The sequence below is a fragment of the Cygnus olor genome, chromosome 1, assembly GCF_009769625.2.
Source record: "Cygnus olor isolate bCygOlo1 chromosome 1, bCygOlo1.pri.v2, whole genome shotgun sequence".
Classification (NCBI taxonomy): domain Eukaryota; kingdom Metazoa; phylum Chordata; class Aves; order Anseriformes; family Anatidae; genus Cygnus; species Cygnus olor.
In genome coordinates, this window is record NC_049169.1 from 200,551,894 (window position 1) to 200,575,559 (window position 23,666).

A 23,666-nucleotide genomic window follows, 5' to 3' on the forward strand; every position below is an offset into this window, starting at 1 on the left:
CTTTTTCATTTCAGTTTTCCCTAACATTAGCTTTTTGCGAAGCACTCCACACGTAATCTTTATGTTCTCTCCTTTAAAATTGTGGATGGCTCATTACCACTCAGGTCATGGTTAGCTCCCAGCCTGGGAAACTGACCTGACTGAATAACAACCACACCTCGGGTTTTTGCTTCCAAGATTATTTTCAGCCAGATCATTTCCTCACATCACTTCAACAAATGGTCACACAACTCTTTGACTTGTACAGTCAGTGACAGGTCAAAGCAGCCAGGATTGGGACAAGCTAGAAATAAATGCTTAATTTAGCATTATTGCCCAAATTCTGACTATAAGCATTCAATATCTGGTGAGCTAATCTTCACATATGTTGTCACTGAATGAAAATCTCTTTGCTTTTCCCCATGCAATTGCTGCTGGCTGTGGGGTTCCCCTGGGCTAGTTCTCGTGAGTGCTGGATCTTTTGTGGAGCTGATTCAACTCCCTAACCCAGAAGAAAGCCTTTTTTTTTTTTTTTTTTCCCTTGCAGGATTTTGATTGTATATTTAGTTTTGAGCCACACAACGGTGATTTCAGTTACCCTACAAAACAGATTGGTGCATTTTGCAGCTGTCAGCAGGTTACTAGCCCAGCCCCTCTCTTTGGAGGCAATAAACCACTCCATTGGCTTGGTCTCTTCTGTGTGACTTTGCCCTCGGTCTCAGGAGTTTTGTAACACTGTTAGTACACAGAATTGAGAGGCCTTATAACAGATTTGATATAATTTCTCTTTCAAGAGAGTAGCTTACCTGAGTGTCATGACCAAACACAGAAAAAGTCCTGTGTGTCTGACACATGCAGGGGTACTAATTCAAGGCTGTATTTCACTGCCAAAACCAGGGCTGTCAGTGCTTGTGAGGAGAGTGTTTTTTGTCTGTTTTTTATTTTTGCTTGTTGTTGTTGTTGGTTTTTCCCACAGTAATAATTAAATATGCATTACTATTGGAGACAGAGCACAGGGAGTCTTTACTTTGCTCAAAAAGGTAAAAATAAACTACACCTGAAGAGCAGAATCAGGGTGAACTGCACAGGCCAGGCTGAATTTAAATCACTTCTGCCCAGTTACAGTGATGATTTTACATCCACATTATGTAAAATGAGCTTTATGTGCAATAAGCTATTGTGACTCCAAAGCAATTAAAGTGAAATCAGTATGTTTTTGTACAATGGCAACCTGCAGAGGCTACAAAATGAAACTGAAAATTGAAGTTCAAAGCACAGTACATATGCAATGGGACAGGATCATCCAACCAGCATTGTGATGTGAAGATACCATAATCATTTTCTGCTCCTGCATAGATAATGTAAAGTACTGTAACAGATGTTTCCTAAAGTTACTGGGAAGTTTTGGCTTTCTTTGGAAATTACAGAGCTTATATATATATGTATATATATCTTTGGTGAAGAAAAGAGACTGCATAGCCACCTCTCCTTAGTCAGGCTTTATCAGGAATGGCAAGGCACATGCACTGATATGGTAAGTCCAGCAGAATATAGCTGCCTTTGAAAAAAAAAAAAAAAAAAATTAAAAAAAAAAAGGCCCAGATCTCTCTCTCTTTTTAATACCCATAATAACATTATTGACCAATGCAGTCTCAGTGAAGTGAAACAGCATTTGTTTTCTTGTCTGTAACACAGGAAATTCTGCTTTTCCTACCAAATCAATGTTTCAAGATCCTCAAAAGACTGTCCCCCCAAAAAATGACATGTATTTTTATCTCTTTATCACCCTGAGTATGAACGTATGCTAGCTGGTTGTTCTATGAGTCAGCAATAAAATGTTAAATGAATCCTTCCATAAAAGGTTGAGAAGATGGCATAAAAGCAAAGGGATGGACATAAAATAACATATTGCTTGAAACCGTTAAAATTTATTGACTTATTTCTAATTTCCTGATTTAAACTATTATGAAAATAAATAGATAAATAAAATCAGGACATTTCTAGTTTAAATCTAGTTTAGTTCAGAAGTAAGTTTTGTCCCTGCCTGTGGTAGGGGGGTTGGAACTGTATGATTTTAAGGTCCCTTCCAACCCAAACCATTCTATGATTCTGGTTTAAAACTAAACTGTTGAGATCAGTAATAAGAGTATCTATCATGGAGATTTACACCAGTTTAGCAAAATTATTTTAAATCTACATCCGTAGTTAAGCTAGTGCTTCATGTTCATAGCAAACACAGTACTATAGGCATTTATTGTTCCCCTTAGAGAGGCTATTTTTTGCATAACTTTGTTTTTAATTAGGGTATATTTACTCATCAGAGAGTCCTTTAGCCTTCTTGGTTGTACGTATAACTTTGGGGATGTGAAAGTATGTACATTTTGAATCTGGAGAGGCAGCGAAACAAGCACCACTTTGAGTGCATACTCATAAACATGCACTGGGCTGCACTGAGAGGCTCAGTTTGGTGGAAACATCTCTGCCCTTTGACAACACCCATGCTGTGCAAACAGTCTGGTCACTGGACCTGCAAGAATTTGCATGTTACTAAGTCTTACACCTTCTGGGGGATTTTTCTGCATTTTTGCAGGCTATGGGCTGGGGTTGACTGCCGCAGGTTTCTGGGGTCCCACATCCCATGCAGGACTGGTGCTGTGTGGTTTTCTGGCCACAGTGTGCAGCTGGTGCGGAAACCCTGAGTCACCTTGTACAGCTAAAACCTGTGGTAGACCAGTGGCCTTGTCCTCCACAGCTGCAAGACTCCTGCCTGAAATAACACCAGAGACCAAGCCTGCCGGCCTGCCCCTCTCTGCCAGGACTTCTCTGAGAGTGGAGGCCTTGGCTTGGATTTTGGAGCAGGGGCTCCAGAGATGACATTGCCCTTTACAGGGGAGGATGCCCTTCAGGGGAAATATACTGTCTGGGGAGGTGAATGGGCTTTGGGGAGGACAAGGCACTTTGGAGAGAAGGAGGCATGTTGGGGATGAGGATGCTCTTTGGATAGGGGGACTCCATTTAGGAGAGAATGGCATTGGAATGGGTTGCCCAGGGAAGGTGGAGTCACCATTCCTGGGGGTGTTTAGGGAAAGGTTGGACGTGGTGCTTAAGGACATGGTTTAGTGGGTGATATTGGTGGTAGGGGGATGTTTGGACCAGATGATCTCAGAGGTCTTTTCCAAACCTAATGACTCTATGATTCTATTTGTGTGGGCAATGCCTTTTGGTGAGGAAGGCGGCGTTTGCAGGGGAGACTGTCCTTTGGGCAGGACACTCTTTGGGGAGGAGGACTCCCTTTGGACAGGTCATTCTGAGCGGTTGGAGACGCCTATTGACGAGGAGGACACCCTTTGCAGGGGAGAGGACGTCCTTTGGGAAGGACACCCTTTGGGGATAAGGTCACTCTTTGGGGACGATGTCCCCCTTCAGGGGGTGCCACACACCCCCAGGCAGCCCCCCAGAGCTGGGGGTTAGGTCCAGAAGCCCGGCCCCTCAGCGCAGCACGACCAGGGCCGCTCCGGGGCGGGCCCAGGGAAGCGGCGGGGCGGGGAGGCCGCGGCTCCCGCGTCCATATTAAGGGCGGCTGCAGCGGGTGGCGGCGGGCGCGGCGCCATGGCAGGGTGGGCTTTGTGGGCAGCGGCCATGGTGCTGGCGGCGTTGCCTGCCGAGCTGGTGGCCGATACCCCGGCCAACTGCTCCTTCGCCGACCTGCTGGGCGCCTGGCAGCTCCGTGTTTGGCGGGGGGGCGGCCGACACGGCAACTGCTCCCAGGCGGGTGAGAGCGCGGCGGCCACGTCCCGTTTCCCCTTTTCCCCGCCTGGGTGGATCCGGGTGTGGGGGGCCCCGGGTGTGGGTGGGGGTCCCCTAAAGCTCGGTGGAGGGGTCCCCGAAAGCTCCGCGCCGCCAGGCCCGAAAAGCGAAACTGGTGGCGAGGAAGCGGGTGTCTGCCTTTGGTGTGCTTGCTTGCAGCCGGCCTGTTTGCTCAGTTTTTTTTTTTTTGGTCTCTTTTTCTCATCTGGGGCTATTCCTTGTAGCCCTCAGCACTTAGTTGCCAGCAGAAGCTCGCTAGCAGCGTGTTATTTAAGGTTTTCGGTTTATAATACCCGCTTTGGCAGTAGTGGGCCCCCACATGCTGCCGGTTTTGCCAGAGCCTGTAGCAGCATGCAGAGGTTGGTGCTGAAGCTCCTGACAGCTGGGCTTAAGGCAAAAAGGGGCTGATCCGAATTAAACTGTGTGAAAATTAACCTGTTTTGCTCAGGGTGACCACTGTGGGCAGCCCAGTTACAGCACTCCCTTTTTTGTTGTTGTTTTGATTTATTCTTGCATTATTCTTTCTCTTGTATATTTTGGATTCACCTAGACCTTTCTGTTTTTCTACTGCCTCATGCTGGTTTGCTTCCTCCTTCACAGCTCCAGATGTCTTTCCTCTCAGCTCAGCCTCTCCTGAAAGTGGCTCTTAACAAAGTGGCTCTTAAGTGGCAAAGTGTGTTGTTGCTCCTGGGCTACACCTGTGTCCCAGGAGGCTCCCAGCTGTAAAAGCTCAAGTCTGATAACATCAGGAGAAGTAAAAATAGTATTTCTCTTGAGAGCATAATAGAATAGTAGTGAGGAGCTGTTACTTGATTATTATTTGATGGTATTATTGTAAAAGTAGTTAATGCATCGCATCTAAACTGTGTTAGTTTGATCAGACCAGGCAAGTGGCAGGTGAGAATATGGGAGGTGATACTGGACCTGGCAGGGTTTGGAGCAGTGGTGTGAGGTAGTGTGGTGGCTGATACCTGAAACCAGATGTTTCAGAGGAAGATTTGTCACTGCAGACACAGTGTCTTGAGTGACAGAGTATCCAAGTCCTACGTAGCTGTGTAGCAAGTTACATTAATTAAGCTGATGTTTTCCTGTAACAGCTGTTTGGTACTGCTGCTGTTAGCAATTAAATGTGCAAATACTGTCTAGCATTGCAAAATGAACATGTTTGCAGTGATAGGTAAGTGAGGTCTGTGAGGTGTGTTTGCTTGATGCCTTTTTGCAGGAGGCTTTATGCAACAAGTGTATTTTAGTGTATTTTGGAAAAAAAAAAATCTGATATTCTCTTTACTCTTTCTTATTTTAATTGTAATCTTTGCAATAATGTTCTTTCTTGCAGGGCCTGTGGAAAAAACAGTACTTGTGAATCTTCAGAAGTTAGATGTGGCTCAGGATAGTCTGGGCAATTATGGTTTCTTCACTTTGGTTTACAATCAAGGCTTTGAAATTGTGCTAAACAACTACAAGTGGTTTGCATTTTTTAAGGTGAGTTAACTTGTGGTCTGCATCAGTGACTTGCTGAAAGGTCTTTGCTTGTTTTTCTGTTTAGTTGCTGAGTGCCACAGTAGAGAAGTGAGAACACTTGTTTCTCTTTGCCTGGATAACCAGACAAGTGGCTGTTTTCTTACATTAAGAACAATCACAAATGTTTGTCAGTGGCTGGGTAGAGAGAAAAGAGTAGAAAAGGTATTTGAAAAATCTGGTAACAATGCTGCAGCTTCTGCTTCTGGGTGTGCTTACTTCAATTGAAGACCTTCATGAAGCTAACTCTCCCAGTGGCCTGGGAAAAATAACTTTTTCAGTTTTCTTCCTGACATCTTGCACCCAAATGAAATATCAAACGTAATTGCTTTTATCTTTCCTTAAAGATGTTCTCAAACTTGTGAAATGTACCCTCCTCACTGTAGAAAGATCATCTGTCCTCCATGTTGGAGGATTTCTAGGATCTGTAATTCTTATGTCAGAGTAAGCCTTATATCATCAAGGAACCTTCCTACCCCTTATAATTCTTCCTTTTTTTTTTTTTAAGTAATACTGTGTTCTCCAGTCCCTGTTAATGACTTCAGGTCAAGCTGAAAACGACTAGTAGTCAGGGGATAGACCAGTGAAGACCCACTTGCTAAGGAGCACTCTGCTGGTCAGCTGAGGAATGACGTTATGAATCGGGTGGATTTAAACAATCTGCAGGATGACTTGTGTACTTGGCAGACAGTCCTGCTGCACAGAACATGTGAGTGCAGCCCTCAGCAGGAGCAATGAATATGTTTCTTGGTTATTTTAGAAGGTGTGATCCTGTGTTTGGTTTCAGATGAATTGATAGTAAACACCCAGGCCTTGTCCAAGCATAAAATCTCTGAACCTTGGCTAGTCTTAAGGAGGGTAAAGAAATGACTTCTGTTTCAAATTGGTTTTCTGGGAGCAATTGTGGATAGTTTATTTCACAGCAGCTATTTTCAAGTCAGTGTTGTCAGATGTTAAGAAAAGTGAGTGATCTTTTCTTCTGGGGAGCCATAGTCATTCCTATTCAGTAAGGATAAATGAAGCTGTAACTGAACTGTAGCTTCCTCCGTGTCTATTGGAGTCCATTTAAGTTAAAAAGAAAGGACAGTGTAGGTTGTTGTTTTAAGACTGTCAGTGATGTTTTTTACACGTTAAAAAAATGTAACCTTTTATGCAGAAGTTTTACTATTTTAAAACAGGGTCTTATATTTGAGCAGGAGCAAAGTTTGAGAGAGAAATACCCAAATGACTTTCTCTCATCTGTAGATATCGTCAAGATAGTGACACTAAACTACCATGATACATATGCCCCAGATTGGCAGGTGATACAACAAAAACTACAGACAGTGAAGAGTGCTCTAATTGGGCAGATTTGCCTCTGAAACTTCTCAGACAGGGACGCTCTGCAAGCTTTCCTACAGTGGGGGAGTGCTCACCTCAAAAGTTACAGGAATTGCTGCATCTGTGTGGGAAGTGGACCACTGTATGTTGTAGTAATGCCATATGAAGCCTGAATTCATGAACATCTCCAGCAGCTGGAATTCGGCAATCATTGCTGTCCTTGGTGGGTTCATAGAATCATAATTAAGGTTGGAAAAGACCCCCAAGATCATCTAGTCCAACTGTCCCCTCTACCATCGATATTACCCACTAAACCGTGTCATCTTAGGAGAGGCAGTTCGACTGACACATGGGAATCCTGAGGCTGATACCTTACACTGAAATGCAGTTGTTTCACAAGCTGGTAGGGTAAGCGGTTGAGGAAGTGTTGATTATCAAACTAATTCTTTAATTTGATCACAGAAACAGTGGCCTGCTCCACAATGTTAGGCACCAACTTGAAGGCACTTCAGAGTCTCTGAAGGCTTTATTTACTACTACTTTTCACTTGTGAAATATCTTCTTGAAAGATGAGATCTAAATCAAGTGACCGATAAGTGCTGATTTAGTATCTTCCTTGACATTTATGAAAAGGAAGTACTCTGATAAGAGTGCTGTTAAGCAATATACCAAAAATAGTAGAATGTCCCCAAAAGGGGGCAAAAGGGATTATGAGAATTCCAGGAGGTGTGACTAAAGAGTGGCTGAGGATAGTTGGTTTGTTCAGCTTAGAGCAGACTGAGAAGTGACCTCATTGCTGTCTACAGCTTCCTCATGAAGGGAAGCAGAGACTAGAGGTAATGCTCTCTTTTCTCTGGTGACCAAGCAATAGGATACAAGGGAATGTCATGAAGTAGTGTTAGGGGATGTTCAAATGGGTTATTAGGAAAAAATTCTTTACTGAGGTGGTGGTTGGGTTCCTAGAACGGGCTCCCTAAGGAAGTGGTCATGGTCCCAAGCCTGTCAATGTTCAACAAGTGTTTGGACAATGCTCCTTGATATTATCCAACTCTTAGGTTCCCCTGTGGAGCCATGACTTGGACTTGATCCTTGTGGGTCCCTTCCAAATGAGGATATTCTGTGATTCTATGACTTAGTTGTCATAGAATAATTTGGTCTGAAAGGAACTTCAGGACATCTTAAGATCCAATTTATTCAAAAACAGAGTCAAATACATGCTTGAGTATTAGTAATGCATGTTACCTTGCATTTCATGAGCGTGAATGTGTCTTAGTCTTTTGTAGGTAAAAGGGTTCATTGTTAGTTTTGCAGTTGCTTTTGATATTGAGAAATAGGAAGCTTGTTTGTCCCATTGTTTAGTGGTAGGGATTCCATCATCTAGATGTGCTTAATTTGAAGACTTGTTTCCTTAAAAATTATAGAGAGGATTAGAGCCCAAGTCATTTACCCTCTGTGTAATCTTTCATTCATGTTATTGCTGTAAAAGAAACCACAGATTACCAAAATGGAAGTGCAATGGCTAAAGAAGCAAGAGGAAATATAGCAGCACTTAGTAAATGCGTTTTTTTTTCCTGCAGACAGCTAGTTGACTTTGGGCAAGAATTTGTCATACTGATCATCACCAAACTTATTTCACAATTGTCAGTGGGCACTAGAGTAGAAATAATTCCTTACAAGCTGCCTGACCTTATGACATATGTTGTTTTTTTATAATCCAGTCAATGTTGCATTACATAGGAAATAGAAATACAAAATATCTAGTCCTGATAAAAACTGACAATGTTTTTTTTTTTTTTTTCCCCCTCAAATGCAATTTACACTCTTCTAGGATTGATTCCATTGTCATCTACTATAAAACTTCTAGGGGAAAATAATATACTCAGTTCAGTGCACACTTAGGATTTTTTTTTTTGAGGAATGATTGCTTATTGTTTAAAATAATCCTACCATTTGCACCTGAAATAACTTAACCATAGCAGACTTCATTTGCTTAGTGATGGTCGTAATCTAGCAGTCCTTGGAGTAAAATAGGGTGAACTAGAAAGCTAATTAGAGATGGCCTTCCTACCTGGAAATGGAGCAGTGGAGCAAGAGGAAAGCATGAAAGCCATTTCTTAGAATATTGCTTAGCCTTGATTACTATGTAGAATGTGGTAAGTCATTAGACACAGTCCCTTTGGAGTTCATGGAAAGGAAGAATTATCGGTCTGTTAGCACTCTTGGTTTATAGCAAGTAGATACAGAACTATTATGTCTAATACAGAGTAATTGCATATTGGTTTTTACTACTTGATAAAATTACTTAGTTTTACTCTGAAATAACTTTCCAATTTACTCACTGTTCTGGAGTTACAGATTCTGGATTGACCTTTTTGGTTCATGAACAGTTTGATTTTGATTTCCAAAAGAAAGATTTCATATTTATGAGTTACTTTGGAAGAGAAACATAGTCTAAATTACTGAAAAAAAAAAAAAAAAATATATATATATAAATAAAATACAATAGGATAAACTATTTCCCACTTTTAAAATGCCTTTTTTTTTTTTTTTAATATTTCAGTTGTTATAATGCGAAAATACAGAAAATAAAACTCTGAGGCTGGTCTCATACCATCCTTTAAGACTTCTGCTCTCCTGAAAATGCTTACAGAGCAGCCATAATACAAAGTTTGCGCATCTCCTTTCATGGCTGTGGGTTTGGGCTTGTCAGGAAAGTATTCATTGTTTAAAGTTTGCTCATAAATTTGAAGTTCTGTTTGCTGCACTGAAGTTAAATTATGTGGCTGAAAACCCAGTTGTAACAGAACAGATAAAAAGTATCCTGACTTACTATGATGCTTTAGCACTTTCTTCATATTCTGCCATTGAGCCGAAGACAGAGATGCTGGGCTAAATGAAGAGTCGTATTTCAGCCAATACAGTACTTCATGTGTCTCAAGCATAGAAGTTCAACAAGGTACTAGCTGAATTTGCAGTGTATTTTTGCTTAATGTTAAAGAATCAAACTTAATAACTAAAAAGAATGCTGTGGGCTTGTCTAAACTGTGGCTTTAGCAGAGCTACTGTACTGTATGGATACAGTCTGTTTGATAATGCACGTTTCAGTTAGTTTTTCTAGTAGTCTTTTGTTCTTGGGACTTACTAAACAGCCACATACTCAAGCTTTTGTAGGACCTCACAGACTTTACAAGCTATTTGTTCTTTCACTGGGAGACTATGAGCAAATGACTTTCAACACAAAAGGAGTGGATTGGGTGAGCTCACCAATGCATTTGTTTTCCGCAGATTGTTTTAATAGAATAAGTGAATAAGCGCTAGCGGTATTTTACTTCTAATTATTCTTTTGCATAGACTTGTCTATCTAGACTTTCCAAGTTAAATGCAGTTTCTTACTGGATTCATGCATTCGGCTTGTCACAAGTCATGGATACTGCTTGGTGTTTGTTTGCAGCACACAACTTGTTTGTTTATGGGATTGCTCACTTCTTATTTAACGTGTGCTGCTGAAACAGCACACATGCTGAACTTGGATGTGAAGTAAGTGTGCCGACTCCTGGCAGAAGCCTTAGCATGTGCTTCTGCTGGATAATGTAAGGATTCTGTATGGCTACACAACATGCAAGGCTGCAAAGTGTTTTTCAAGTGATAGCAATAGAAACAGCAGTGGAATAGTATAAAAAGCTAGAGTGAGTCTGAAAGGAAGATTGAGGCCTATTTGTTTCAATCATTTGATGTGTAATAAATACTATAGGAGACTACTGCTTTGGAGAGAGAGAGTCTTGTAAAAATCTTAGTTTATCCCGTAAGTGGTATTATGGATGTGAAGGGTGGACCATTCGGTGGATAAGGAATCAGCTCGATGGCCACACCCAGAGAGTAGTGGTCAATGGTTCTGTGTCCAGGTGGAGGCTGATGACGAGTGGTGTCCCTCAGGGGTCTGTCCTGGGACTGGTGCTTTTCAATATCTTCATCAATGACGTAAGAGATGGGATCGAGTGCACCCTCAGCAAGTTTGCAGACAACATCAAGCTGAGTGGTGCAGTCAATACAACAGAAGGAAGGGATGCCATCCAAAGGGACCTGGACAGGCTGGAGAAGTGGGCCCATGTGAACCGCACGAGGTTCAACAAGACCAACTGCAAGGTGCTGCACCTGGGCTGGGGCAGCCTCAGACATGAGTACACCCTGAGAGAAGAACTCGTTGAGTGCAGCACTGCGTAGAAGGACTAGGGGGTTCTGGTAGATGAAAGAATCACAGAATTGTAGGGGTTGGAAGGGACCTCGAGAGATCATTGAGTCCAACCCCCCTGCCAAAACAGGTTCCTTAGAGCAGGCTGCCCAGGTAGGTGTCCAGATGGACCTTGAATATCTCCAGAGAAGGAGACTCCACAACCTCCCTGGGCAGCCTGTTCCAGTGCTCTGTCACCCTCACTGTGAAGAAGTACTTTCAGATGTTGGTGCAGAACTTCCTGGGCTCCATCTTGTGGCCATTGCCCCTTGTCCTGTCCCCACAAACCACTGAAAAGATGTTGGCCAAATCCCTCTGTCTCCCACACTTCAGGTATTTATAAACATTGATAAGATCCCCTCTCAGCCTTCTCAAGGCTGAACAGACCCATGTCTCTCAGCCTTTCTTCATAGGGAAGATGCTCCAGGCCCCATATCATCTCTGTGGCCCTCCACTGGACTCTTTCCAGGAGAGGCTCAACATAAGCCAGCAGCATGTGCTGGCAGCCCAGAAGGCCGGCTGCAACCTGGGCTGCATCAACAGAGAAGGGTTCAGCAGGTGGAGGGAGGGGATTGTTCCCTTCTCCTCTGCCCTTGTGAGGCCCCACCTGGAGTGCTATGTCCAGGTCTGGGGCCCCCAGCACAAGAAAGATGTCTTGTTAGAGCGGTTCCAGAGGAGAGCTACAAAGATGATCAGAGGGCTAGAGCACCTCTCCTATGAAGAAAGGCTGAGAGAGCTGGGGATGTTCAGCCTGGAGAAGAGAAGGCTCTGGGGAGACCTCATCGCAGCCTTTCAGTGCTTGATGGGGGCTTACAAAAAGGATGGAGAAGGACTCTTTGCTTGGGTAGATAAGCATAGGACAAGGGGGAATGGTCTTAAACTAAAAGAGGATAGATTTAGACTAGATATTAGGAGGAAATTCTTCACTGTAAGGGTAATGAGGCACTGGCACAGGTTGTCCAGAGAAGCTGTGGATGCCCCATCCCTGGAGGTGTTCAAGGCCAGGCTGGATGGGGCCTTGGCCAACCTGATCTAGTGGGAGGTGTCCCTGCCTATGGCAGGGGGGTTGGAGATAGGTGATGTGTAAGGGTCCTTCCAACCTGAGCCGTTCTATGATTGTATTATTTCTGACTTTTGAGTTGTACTTAAGGGGGGAAAAAAAAAAGGCTTGTCTTTTTCATATTAAAATGTTACCACTACTCCAGTTGAAAGAGAGAGACTATTCCACTACACAAGGTACTAAGCTTTTCTAGACTTTCTTTGACATTTCCCTCTTGCAGCTTTTCTTCTATTTCCCACCACACCCAAATCTTTTTAAAACTAAGGACTTCTTGCTGAAATAAGCAATCCAGACAAGTGATAGTAATTAAGGATAGTAATCCTTTCTTTCCTGTTTGGGAGATTTAAAACTTAAAGAAAATTTTAAACAATTTTACCAACACTAGAATTACATTTAGGTTATGTCATGATGACCTACACAAGCAAGACTTTAATAAAATACCAAAAAGCTTACCTAGGTTCAGGTATCTAATAGCAAGCCTTGAAGTTGAGGTAGATGAAATCTTCTGAGGTTAGGATTGGAATTGTTTAGCTAACTTCTGGCATTAGATGAAGTCATGTGAGATGTCTCACTAGAAAAAATAAGTGTTTGAAATGGAATTCAAGTTTCATGTTTTCAAGTCTTAGAATTTGAACCGTGAATATAGTTTGTTTGTCTTTTCTACAGGATTTGTTCTGATACAGTCAGATTATGTTGGATTGAGTGTACTTGAAGCTGCAGACGTGAGCATTGGCTGATGAAATTATCACACAGCATGGCTGCAGTGGTCTTTTATCACTTTAATAAAAAAAAAATAGAAAAAAAGAGGAAACCGTGTTTGTAAGACTGCAGAGGAAGTGGATTCAGTAGTAGTTCAGCAATTGCTGGTGGTCACAGCTGCATGGCTGTTATCCTCTGAAGCACGTTGTTCTGCTGGGAGTTCTGCAGCTGTGCTGGTGTGCCAGCAGCTCTGGTAGTTCAGCACCATAATTCATATGCAGCTGAGCTGGTGATTGTGCAGCCAGTGGTGCTGCACTGAACTAGCACTCCTGAAGCTGGTCACGCCTCTGTTTGCCTGTGCTTTGAGCAGGCATACCCAAAGCAGATCCTCTAAAACTGGTGCTCACAGATTTGCTAAATCTAACCTTGTCAGAGCTCTTCTCTGATCTGAGTATGAAATCCTAGATGTGGTTACCAATGGAATACTGATCTAATTGCGTACCCTTTAGTAGTAAGCAGTTGGTGTCATTCTTATGGCAGCAATGACTTTGCAATCTCAGTTTGGCTCTTCCAACATGTGGCTCATTTGGGAGTTAGCTGGTTCTAGGAATTCAGCACAAATGCTGTTTAATGGCAAATGTTGTTTAACAATGGACAAACAGGCGAGTTGTAGTTTCAATTTGCAATTTGGCGGATAACTCACTACCTGTTTTCTCAGTGTGGATAAGTCCTAAATCTGTTCTGCTTGTTACAAATTAATATTTTCTTCGTGCTAGACAGGATCTGCATCTGAATGGTATAGAAAGCAGGCCTGTTCCTTGAGTATTTTTCAAGTATTCAGCTTCAAGGCCAGTGGTCATCAAGAATGGTTGTGCATAGTCTTGTTTAAATCTAGGTGATTCTGTGTAATTCTAGGTGTGTTAGGTCACCCTGTTTGGCAAGGGGTGGGTTGGACTAGGTGATCTGCAGAGGTCCCTTCCAACCTCAACCATTCTGTAAAATCAGGCAGCTTTTAAGAAAGGCGAGTAGGTATTCATTTACACTATCGTGTAGAGCCAAATAAAGTGCTTTCACAGTAACTTACTGATGCAAAGTCAGTAACTTTTTGTTTGTGTATGTATATTTCAGTAATGCTGTTGTGAAGAGGGTATTTCTCAAAAGTTATCTCTGGACCTTGCCCTTGTATTTGGCCAAGTGTAGTTCTGCCTTGTATTGTGAAATCTTTCTTCACAGTAAGATGGGATGAACAGAACAAAATAACAGCTCAGCCTTTTAGTGCCTGATCAACAGCCATGCTTGTTTTGCTAGACAAGCACGGATTTAGATCTGATGCCTCTGCAATCTCCAAACTGGGGACAAAGTAAACTCCCATTGTTCTAAAACAGTCAGAGGATTAAAACCTTTAATTTTATTCTTCTGATTGATAAACTTAATTATTTCATTGTCTTCTCCTTCAGTTTTCCTATAGAACTGTCATAGTCACAAACTTCCCAGTGCACAAACTTGCTCTGTGGTCTATCTTCAGGCATTTCTATTGCTGTAAGCCATCATCTTTTTCATTGAAGAGGCTGAGCAGCATTTTGTTGAAATACAGCTCCAAATCCATTTACCGTTTGTACATATGAAACTTGAACAGGATGGGATTTAATGAAGTCTCCTTGGATTAGGAAACTTGGATTTCATTGAAGTAATCTATGATTAGAAAAGTAAAGGTAAAGCTTTTGTAGTATGAATTTCCAAGTTCCTGTGTAACTTAATACTAAACAGACTTGCACCTTGAAGGATGAACCTTAAAAGATACCCCATCCCCACCCTTCCTCCCCCTAAAAAGGCATTCTACTGTGAAAGAATGGCTAATTTACGAAACTTTTCATGCAGCTGGGTAGCATGTTAGTTGTAGGTGTCATATGCAGAAGTACTTCACTGAATAGATTCATTTATTGTTATTCTTCAGTACCACTACTGAAGACCCATGGCAGAATAAGGAAGCATTAGGACTTGGGACTTCATGCTTTAGTAGCACCTCCTCACCCCCCCAATTCCTGTTGAGTTGCACTCAATGGATCATCCTTTTCTTACTGGCTTATTTTGATAGCTCAGGTGAAACTGGTTCTTTGTGCTCTTTCACCACAGTTCAGACTTCAAGCAGTTGCAAGATGTCCCACCTTCAGCTGTGACTTCTAAAAGAGGAATGCTCTAATTTGCCCTGAGACATTACTATGTGAGGAAACCTGCTGTTCTCCCTGCATTTACTTTTCAGGCTGCCATGGGTCTTGGTTTCTTCTAACATTTGCAGCAGTCTAGGGTTACTTTTGACTAGATACAGATGTGGTGCAAGAATCCACAGGGGCCTTGAAGAGAAGAATAAATGTTAAGATGTCTATTACACTTTATCTAGAAAGTTAACTGTTCAACCCAAAGAATTACTATGCGTTAGTTGATACAAGTACTAATACGTGGTTTGTTGTTAAAGGTGCAAGTCACAGTCCTTTAGCAAGTTGATAAAGATTGTTTTCTTTTACTTGCCTGATGTTCTCTTGATGCTTTCTTTTGAAATCAAAGATGATGGTTGATCTAGAATGTTTGGCCACTTCCTCTGAAACAGAACAGAAAGCAGCTGGGTGGGTAGGGACCATTGGTATGCTAGCAAGTGCATGTATTTAACACAACATAACCTCTTCACATTACAGTATAAAAAGGAAGGCCAGAAGGTAACCAGCTACTGTAATGAAACTCTACCAGGCTGGGTACATGATGTACTTGGCCACAATTGGGCTTGCTTCAGTGGACAGAAGATTTCTTCATCTCTCTCAGATGTTCATGTAAACCAGCTACCTCTCCAGAAACCCCAAGGAAGGTAAGCAACAGATAAGTGACCTTTCACTGGATAAAATATTTGGTAACTGTGCTTCAGGTTTCAGCAGAACCATATGGATCAATTCTTTGGCTGGGGATGAAGCTAATGCCAGTGATAATGTTGGAATAAACCCTGAATGTACAAAGACAGGGGAGGCTGTGCCAGTCATATCACGCAGATGCTCCTTCAGTCTGTGTTTTCCTGCAGTTACTGTTGAAGTCCAATTACAAAACTGGCATGTCTAAAAGAGATGGTTGTATCCTGCCAGTTATGGTCTGTGTTAAATTTCAGAAACCTTGCTTTGATCCAATGATTGCATATCTCCGTATTAATACATAGCAGAAGACTCTTCCAGAATTAGAGCCTTCTCCATATTTAGTGTGGAGAATGTTTTTACATTTCAATCCCAGTCCTTTTCTTATCGTGCTATTTCATTTCTTGTTTGCAGACTTTCAGGCAGACGCTATGTGCACAACTTTGACTTTGTAAATGCTATCAATACTCAACAGAAGTCCTGGAGAGCAACAAGATACAAGGAGTATGAGAATTTTGCCCTGGAAGAGCTAACTAGGAGAGCTGGGGGTCTCTATTCCAGGACTTCAAGGTACTACAGCCTTCTGCTTTCTCATAAAGCTACATCCACTGCTGCCGAAAATCTGCTTGTATTTACCTTCACCTTTCCTAGCTGGGTTTTGGCTTGTAGTTCAGATGTTTAATGTTTCAAGACCTTCATCTCACTTTCATAGAGTGCCAACGTATTTCACCATTTGAATGACTATTCTTAGCATCTGTTGTCTCAAGCAGTTGTGACATATGGGGTTACCCACACTTTAATCTTGCCCAGTAACTTGCTAGTGTGTTCATACCCACAGAGAAGTAGGGACAGTGTTAGCTGCAATCTCTCACACCTGTCTACCCATCAGTAGTTTGCCGTAGCCTCGAGCCTGTGCATGACAGTCTTCCTGGTTCTCCTAGTTCATAATTGCAATTAAAAAGCAGTATTCTGTTACTAAACACAAATAGAGTTTTTCTGAGGGAAGTTCGTGGTTACTTTGGCAACTTGCCTTGCCAGCAGCCAGGGTACTCCCTGCTTGGAGTGTAGTGAAGTAGAATGAAGTAGCCTTGTGAGTATATTTAAGGTCTTGCAGGTCACATGATAGAGTTGCAATAAGAATGGATGCATGGTCCTCCTTTATATCATTCATTAATGTGAGAACTAGAGTTCTTTGATTCAGAGTTTCCCTTTGGCTATTTTACCTTTATATTTTCGCATTTTCCACTGTAATACTGCTGTGGGTAGAATGCTACTGATTCTTCCAAGCTGTGTCAATTATATGTTTTTGGAAGACGTTCATACAATACAATAACTGACTTGCATGGGAGGATTGTGCAGATGATCATGATGTCATTTATAGACAGATGTTTCCTTGTAGGTGGTGTTAAATACAAAAACCTCTTTGGAAACTGTTGTACCACACAGTCCTATGACAGTGTTTTGTCCTGCTAATGCTTTCAGAACAGGCTCCAGTGCCTGGTGTTTGTGAATGGCACTTGATGCATGACTTATGGGACAAGCATCAGGTTGTGAATGCCGAATGCAGGGAGCTCTTGGCTTGCTGATACATGAGCATCACTTGGCTGCAAGTGGCAAATGAGGACAAGTAGCACTTAGTGCTGCTTTAATAGTCACAGTAAAAACTTGCTCCAGGGAAGTCTCTTGGGCAAGTGGGACTGCAGTTATTGAAGTGTTGATGCAAGCCATGACACTGTGTCTGCAATTAAACAGTCAGTAGTTGCTGTCAATGCATGCTGCCGAGGCGAGGCGCCCTCTGCAGATAGAGAATCTGTATACCTGGTTGTAGAAGAGAGATCGAATAGCTGTTGCAGAACTACATTGCTATGGTTGCTGAGAGTTACCTTGGTGCTTCTGATTAGTTCAAAAGTATTTGACCTAACCAGTTTGTAGATGCTTCATAATACAGTTCACTCTGGGAGGGATTTAAGTAGGTCTTGCATCCTGCTGAAAATAATCTTTTGAGATCGACGCCCACTCAGCATAGATGGAGACTATTTCAAACCACTTAGTGTGAAACTAAGCAACCAGTAGAAGCTGAAAGATGACAATAGTGTTACATGATAGTTTCCTTACCTACTGTGATATGTTACTAAGAAGTATATTCTCTCTTTTTTTTTTTTTTTTTCTTTTTTAGACCAAAGCCGGCACCTCTAACACCTGAGTTACTCAAAAAAGTTGCAGGCTTACCAGAATCCTGGGACTGGAGAAATGTGAATGGTGTCAATTATGTCAGCCCTGTTCGGAATCAAGGTGAAAAAAAAACAACAACAACAACAACAAAAAACTCTGGATGAAATGCTCTAGAGCTCCTTAGATATACTCTGTATCCTGCTGTTAGCAAGATCTTACCTCACTCTTTTTAATGTCCTGTAGTTGATAGATGGCGTCTTTACTATGAGTAATTTGTGGAAACTGGGTGGAGTCCTGGCTGGCAACACTTTGCCAAAATAGTAGGTGCTAGTGGTGGCAGTACTGTTATCCAAACAACAGGGTCTTTTGCTGGAGTGAAAGCCGACAACCACAGTGCTCTGCATAAAGACAGCTGTCAAGACTTGTCCAGATAGTCACAGTCATGGCTTTCTGCATGCTGACAGAACTGATGTACGTTTAATTCTTTACTTAATTCCTTCTGATGGCAAATTAGCACACAGCTTTAATGAATAAATCCATGAGAATTGTTTATGCTGCCCCTAAGTCATATCACTTTGTTAACTTTAGGAGCTATTTAAATGGCTAGTTGAAAGAAGAGCTGTTGGTTGCTATGAAAAATATGTATGCTGATAGATATATAATACCTGTGGAAAAACAATGTGTTAAACATACTTAAATGGTGTTCTTCTATTCTATAGGCAGTGCTTTTACAGCATTGTGATGCAAGATACCTTTTCTACCTCTTAATTAGATACCTATGCACTGGAAACCAGGTGTGGACTAAGTTAATACGTCCCTTTCCTATATTTACAAACAAATTTGCATATGCTGGTAGTTATCCAGTTACAGCTTTTAGTGGAACAGAATACATTCCCCACCACCATGCTAGTGCTACTTAAATTACTGGTCCTTGGTTTATGGTTTAGTTCTTCTGCCAAATTCTGCCAGCTAGTTTCCTGGTAGCAGAAGCGTAGAAAGGCTTGTGCATTCTTTGTATAATACCTCAAGACGTGGCAGGCTTCATGCAACTAGAATTGTATCATATTATAATACTTACTGCTAAGATGGTAGCATCCCTACTATATAGTCAAAGCTGACTTATCAGGTTGCTTATAGAGCATTGATGGCCTCTTTCAGCCAGAAACTTGTCTTCTAGAAGATAGCCCTGTCATTGTTTATCAAATTTACTAGGGGGAGAGGAGGGAAATGTACAGATTTTGTTAACCTTAGAGTTCCAATTTCTATGAGTTCCTGTAAGCTTTTTTTGCAGATCAAAGTACGTGGAAAGCCTGGTCAACTGATTTTTCACTAGGTGCCCTTCTTACCCCTCATCATTTAACAACCCTTAATGTTAAGTGAGTGGAATCTGATATGGCTGAAGCTTTAGTTGACTCTGGAAGAGAATTTCTAGAAAGCCTCAGTAAAGCAGCTACTCTTGCAGCTATGTTGACTCTGCTGATAGTGTAGTTTTCACATTAAAAGCCTCACAAATACCCTTGTGGTAACAGGTTTTTTTTTTTTTTTTTTTTTTTTTTTTAAAACTAACTGCCCCTACAGACTTTCAGGTTGAAATAACTGCATTTGGTGTGCAAAGTGTGCCAAAAATACAAGAGTTTTCTGCAGCACAGCCCACCTTGTATGCTGTGACTGTATGATGAGTGGGAGGCACCTTTCACTGCTTCAGTTAGCCCTGCTGGGCAAAAAGCATTCTTGTTCAGGCTGATTTTTGCCCCTTTTCCTCAGAGATGCATCTAACTGAATAAAGCTGCAATTTCAAAGTCTTGCTTTTGTAATAGCTCTGCTTTTACACACCTACACAGTTCAGGAAAAAGTATTTTGTTTTGTTCCTCATGCCTCCCTCCTTTTTCATAGTTCTGCAATACTTGACTTTCCAACTGTCAGAAAACAAAAGGAAATCGGGCACCTTGGTGACAATCAGTAGATAAAATAGGACCTCATCCAAGTAATTGTCCTTTCCTGTGATGTTTGTTATTCTACTTCCAAAGGCTTTTAATGTGTTACAGAAAGTTTCTAGGGAGTGAAGAGGCCTAAAACTAGAAGCAATACTAAATTTTGATTCAAAGGTAGGGAGACTTAGCTCTCTGCCAGGCAACAGAAGGGAGATTTAAGTGTCTCTGAAAAGCCAGCGTACAAATAGATGGCCTTGGTAAGTAAGGGGAGTGGGCTGAATCCATTATATCAAACCCAGTATTTACACCACTAGACTCTCCAAAGTGAGTTATTTTATGGGTAGTTCTAGAGGTGGAATACTTTTAACAGAAAGTTACAGCATTAAATACATGGATAGGCTGAAATAATCTAGAACAATATCAGTATTCACTTAAAATAGTTCACCGTCCCTTAGCAAATGTGCAACGTAAAAGGTTATAGCCTGAGGCAGTAGGTTGTAAGCCTTCTCTTCTGTAACATAGTCTCTGTAGCTGCATTCTGTGTGAATAGCATGGATGTTACATGATACTGCTGAAAAGTACTCAGGAGCAATATGTCATCTCTTATTCTGGAATAAATTCAGTGTTCCTTAAAAAGTTGCTAAAAGTGTTTTGAACAGAACTGCTTACATGCTTAATAGCTAAATGTATATTTAAAGTTCTTGTGCTATCAGTGTTGAACTTCCAATCACTCTAAGACGGTCTTGCAGGTTTTGACTCTTCTTAGTGCATTCCAGTAATAGCAATACCCGAATGCAGGTGACTCACCTTGTTTATGTTACTGTCTGCTCTTCATGTTTTGTTTTTTTTTTCTATTTCTCTCCTCAGCCTCATGTGGTAGCTGTTATGCGTTTGCCTCCATGGGCATGCTGGAAGCAAGAATACGTATCCTCACAAATAACACTCAGAAACCAATCTTTAGTCCCCAGCAGGTTGTGTCTTGCAGCCAGTATTCTCAGGGTAAGTACACTAGTGTATACGAAGTTAACTTTCAATAATAATGACACTGCAGAAGTATATTAATAATTTCCACACCTTTCTGTGACCTGTTATTTTGACAACAGAACCAAGTCACCTGGCAGACTATATTTTTAGTACTTCTTTTGAAAGATATTAAATATTCCAGAGTTGTCAGCCCACCTTGCATAGAGGTGGTATTGAACCAAGTGTTCATGGCCCCACACTAAGGATGTTATTGGATTTTAAGTAGATCTGCCTGAGAGATGGAGAACAGAGATTGAAGGAACAGGGCTGAAAACACATCTAGGTTGCAATGCATGCCTAGAAAGAGGAACCAAATATCCTAAAAGCATATTCAGAGAGAAGGAACATATGGGGAGGGGGAGATGAGCAAAAGCAATGACTAAGGCTTCAAATTTCCAAAGGAAGGATGGTACCCAGTATATGACAGCTTTTTTACAGCATGTAACTAACTTCTGTTCCTGATGGGGTGTCAGGAGCAAATGGATGAGGAGGTGGTCCATGCATTTGTGTTCCTAGTACAGCTCCAATGTGCTCTGAATTTTATTTTGTGTGTTTTAGAAAGATAGCTATATCTAACTGGAATACTAGGATTATCAGAGTCGCTGCAGCTTGTGTTCAATACTGTAATCTGTAAGCATTCCAAGATTTGAGTAGGAAATTCTCCTACATCAAATAACTCTGCAAGGGAATTAACCAGATATTTTTTTGGTTTAGGTTGTGATGGTGGTTTCCCATACCTCATTGCTGGGAAATATGTCCAAGACTTTGGTGTGGTGGAAGAGGACTGCTTCCCTTACACAGCCCAAGATTCTCCATGCCTGTTCAAGCGTAGCTGTTACCACTACTACACTTCTGAGTACCACTATGTTGGTGGTTTCTATGGAGGCTGCAATGAAGCCCTGATGAAACTCGAGCTTGTTCTGGGTGGGCCAATGGCTGTTGCCTTTGAAGTTTATGATGATTTCATGCTTTATAAAGAGGGAATCTACCATCACACTGGGCTGAAGGATGACTTCAACCCTTTTGAACTGACTAATCATGCTGTCTTGCTGGTGGGCTACGGTAAAGACCCAAAAAGTGGTGAGAAGTTCTGGATTGTCAAGAACAGCTGGGGCACTTCATGGGGAGAAGATGGTTACTTCAGAATCCGCCGTGGCACGGATGAATGTGCAATTGAAAGCATTGCAGTGGCTGCAACTCCTATCCCAAAACTATAAATGCAGAAGTGTTCATCCAGTGCCTTTGTCTGAGAAACAAATCCCCAGCCATAAGAACGTACCATTTTTTTTTTAAGAGACTATGATTAAAATCTGTACCCTAGCTTAAACAGGAGAGCTTTAATGAAATTTTCCAGAAGAGAGAAAACAGTTTCCCTGGGTGAGAGTATGAACACCGTAAGCTCTGCTGTGTGTACTGGAGGCTTCCTCTCTGGAATCTGATGGTAGATCACCTAGAATGCAATTGCCATTTTGGTAACAGTGGTGGTGGTTATTCATCATTAGATAAACTTTTTGATTTCAGTCACCACTTGCATTTTCTTCCATGGACAATCTTGCACTTCAGATGTCAGAGGGAAGCAACTGGTATGATAATCTGCAGCTACTCTGAAAGGACACTGTGTAATGCCTTATTTCTCAGAAATCATGAAGTCACTGCAATTTAGAACTTAAGTGTGCACTGGGGAGAGAGTGGGCAATTTCATTGATTAAAAGGAAATTTTAAAGCTTTAAGTGTCCTGCAAAAGCTGCAAGTTAAATCCTTATGACAAAAATCAATTCTATGTTTTGGGCTGTTACTAAATGTTCCAGTTCTAGATTTTATTACTGTGCTTTGCAATTGATCATCTCAGAGTTCAATAAAAAATAACCCATTCCAATAGGAGTTTGTACTTGTGGAATTAGTTAGTTCTTTATTTCTGTGACCTATCCTAAGTTTTGAACTTGTCAAGAACTTGTTCCTTTAGCAGGATGTAAACTGATGGGGAAGGAAGATGAGAGGAGAGATGAACTAAAAATCATCCAAGTGAGACCAAGGTTCAGCAACACCAGGCAAAGTTGGCAATGCCAAGCAAGATTGTCCACGAGCCTGGTAATCCTTGCTGTGGATAAGGGACAACTTGTTCAATAAATTGGCTAGTTCCCCAGTAACCTCTGTTCATCTCTTGCCTTATTAACTAAATATACAGGGTAGAAGAATGGCTTTGAGGAGGGGGTTGCAACACTTGGAATGAGCCATTTCTTTCTAGATGAAACTTAAGAACAGTACTTAGTTATTGCAGTACTGGTCTTTGTTGTTCCCATCAGTAGGTATGAGTAGCTTACCGGTGAGGAGACCTTGTTTCTTGAGTAGAAGATAACTTCAGTAATCTGCTACAACAGTTAATGACCAAACCAGTATTTTATTTTTTTTTATATATATATATATATATATATATATATAAAAATACATCCTTGTTTTCCTTTTTTTTTTTTAAGGGCATGGGGAACTTTATAAATGCATTGCTTGTCTGTTTGTAATCAAAATGTTTCATTTAACTTAGGTGGGAAAACTCCCTTCAAGAACTTTGTGACCCAAATTTGCTTTTACTGAGGGACAGGGGAAGAATGGCTTTGTGTTTTTGGCTGTTCTTTTTGAACCTCCCTGCCAAAAAGTACCAAACTATGTTAACGAGATTCTCAAGAATAGTTCATATTGTCCACTGGATCTTACTAGCTGAGGCAAGTGGGGGTGGGAGAAGAGCAGGGCACTTTCAACATGCTCCTTCCCACTTGGGTTATGTGATAGTGCTGCAAAACTGGGCTATGTCCTGTAATAACTTAATGCTGTGGTAGGGGGGTGCATTACACCAGGAGGATATGTAGTTCTCCCACACAACTATTTGCCTGAAACGCACAACCACGCATCCATTTTCTTTTGTGTTCTCTTCCTATTTCCTCCCATACTAGTGCTGTCCCTGGGAAAAATGTTGCTGGGGTGGGGGGAGGCAATACTGCTCTCCTTTCCCCTTTTGTGGAACAGGGAGAGGGATGGCAGGGGTT

At 41.6% G+C, this 23,666-nt stretch overlaps 1 protein-coding gene across 1 annotated transcript; it reads left to right on the forward strand.

The window, feature by feature from the left end:
• The first annotated feature begins 3,297 nt into the window (after positions 1-3,297).
• CTSC (cathepsin C) lies at positions 3,298-22,504 on the forward strand. Its single transcript, XM_040544293.1, has 7 exons — positions 3,298-3,751; positions 5,123-5,268; positions 15,302-15,468; positions 15,917-16,072; positions 17,679-17,794; positions 20,473-20,604; positions 21,343-22,504. Exons 1-7 carry the CDS (start codon positions 3,589-3,591, stop codon positions 21,843-21,845), a joined length of 1,383 nt encoding a protein of 460 aa, XP_040400227.1. The 5' UTR covers positions 3,298-3,588; the 3' UTR covers positions 21,846-22,504.
• The last annotated feature ends 1,162 nt before the right edge of the window (positions 22,505-23,666 follow it).

What these genes read in the sequence shown, in the direction of transcription:
- CTSC (XM_040544293.1), top strand. Translation starts at nt 3,589, where the DNA reads ATGGCAGGGTGGGCTTTGTGGGCAGCGGCCATGGTGCTGGCGGCGTTG. An exon ending in CGGCAACTGCTCCCAGGCGG is followed by an intron (nt 3,752 to 5,122) that starts GTGAGAGCGCGG and finishes TCTTTCTTGCAG; the next exon opens with GGCCTGTGGAAAAAACAGTA. An exon ending in TTGCAGCCAGTATTCTCAGG is followed by an intron (nt 20,605 to 21,342) that starts GTAAGTACACTA and finishes TTTTTGGTTTAG; the next exon opens with GTTGTGATGGTGGTTTCCCA.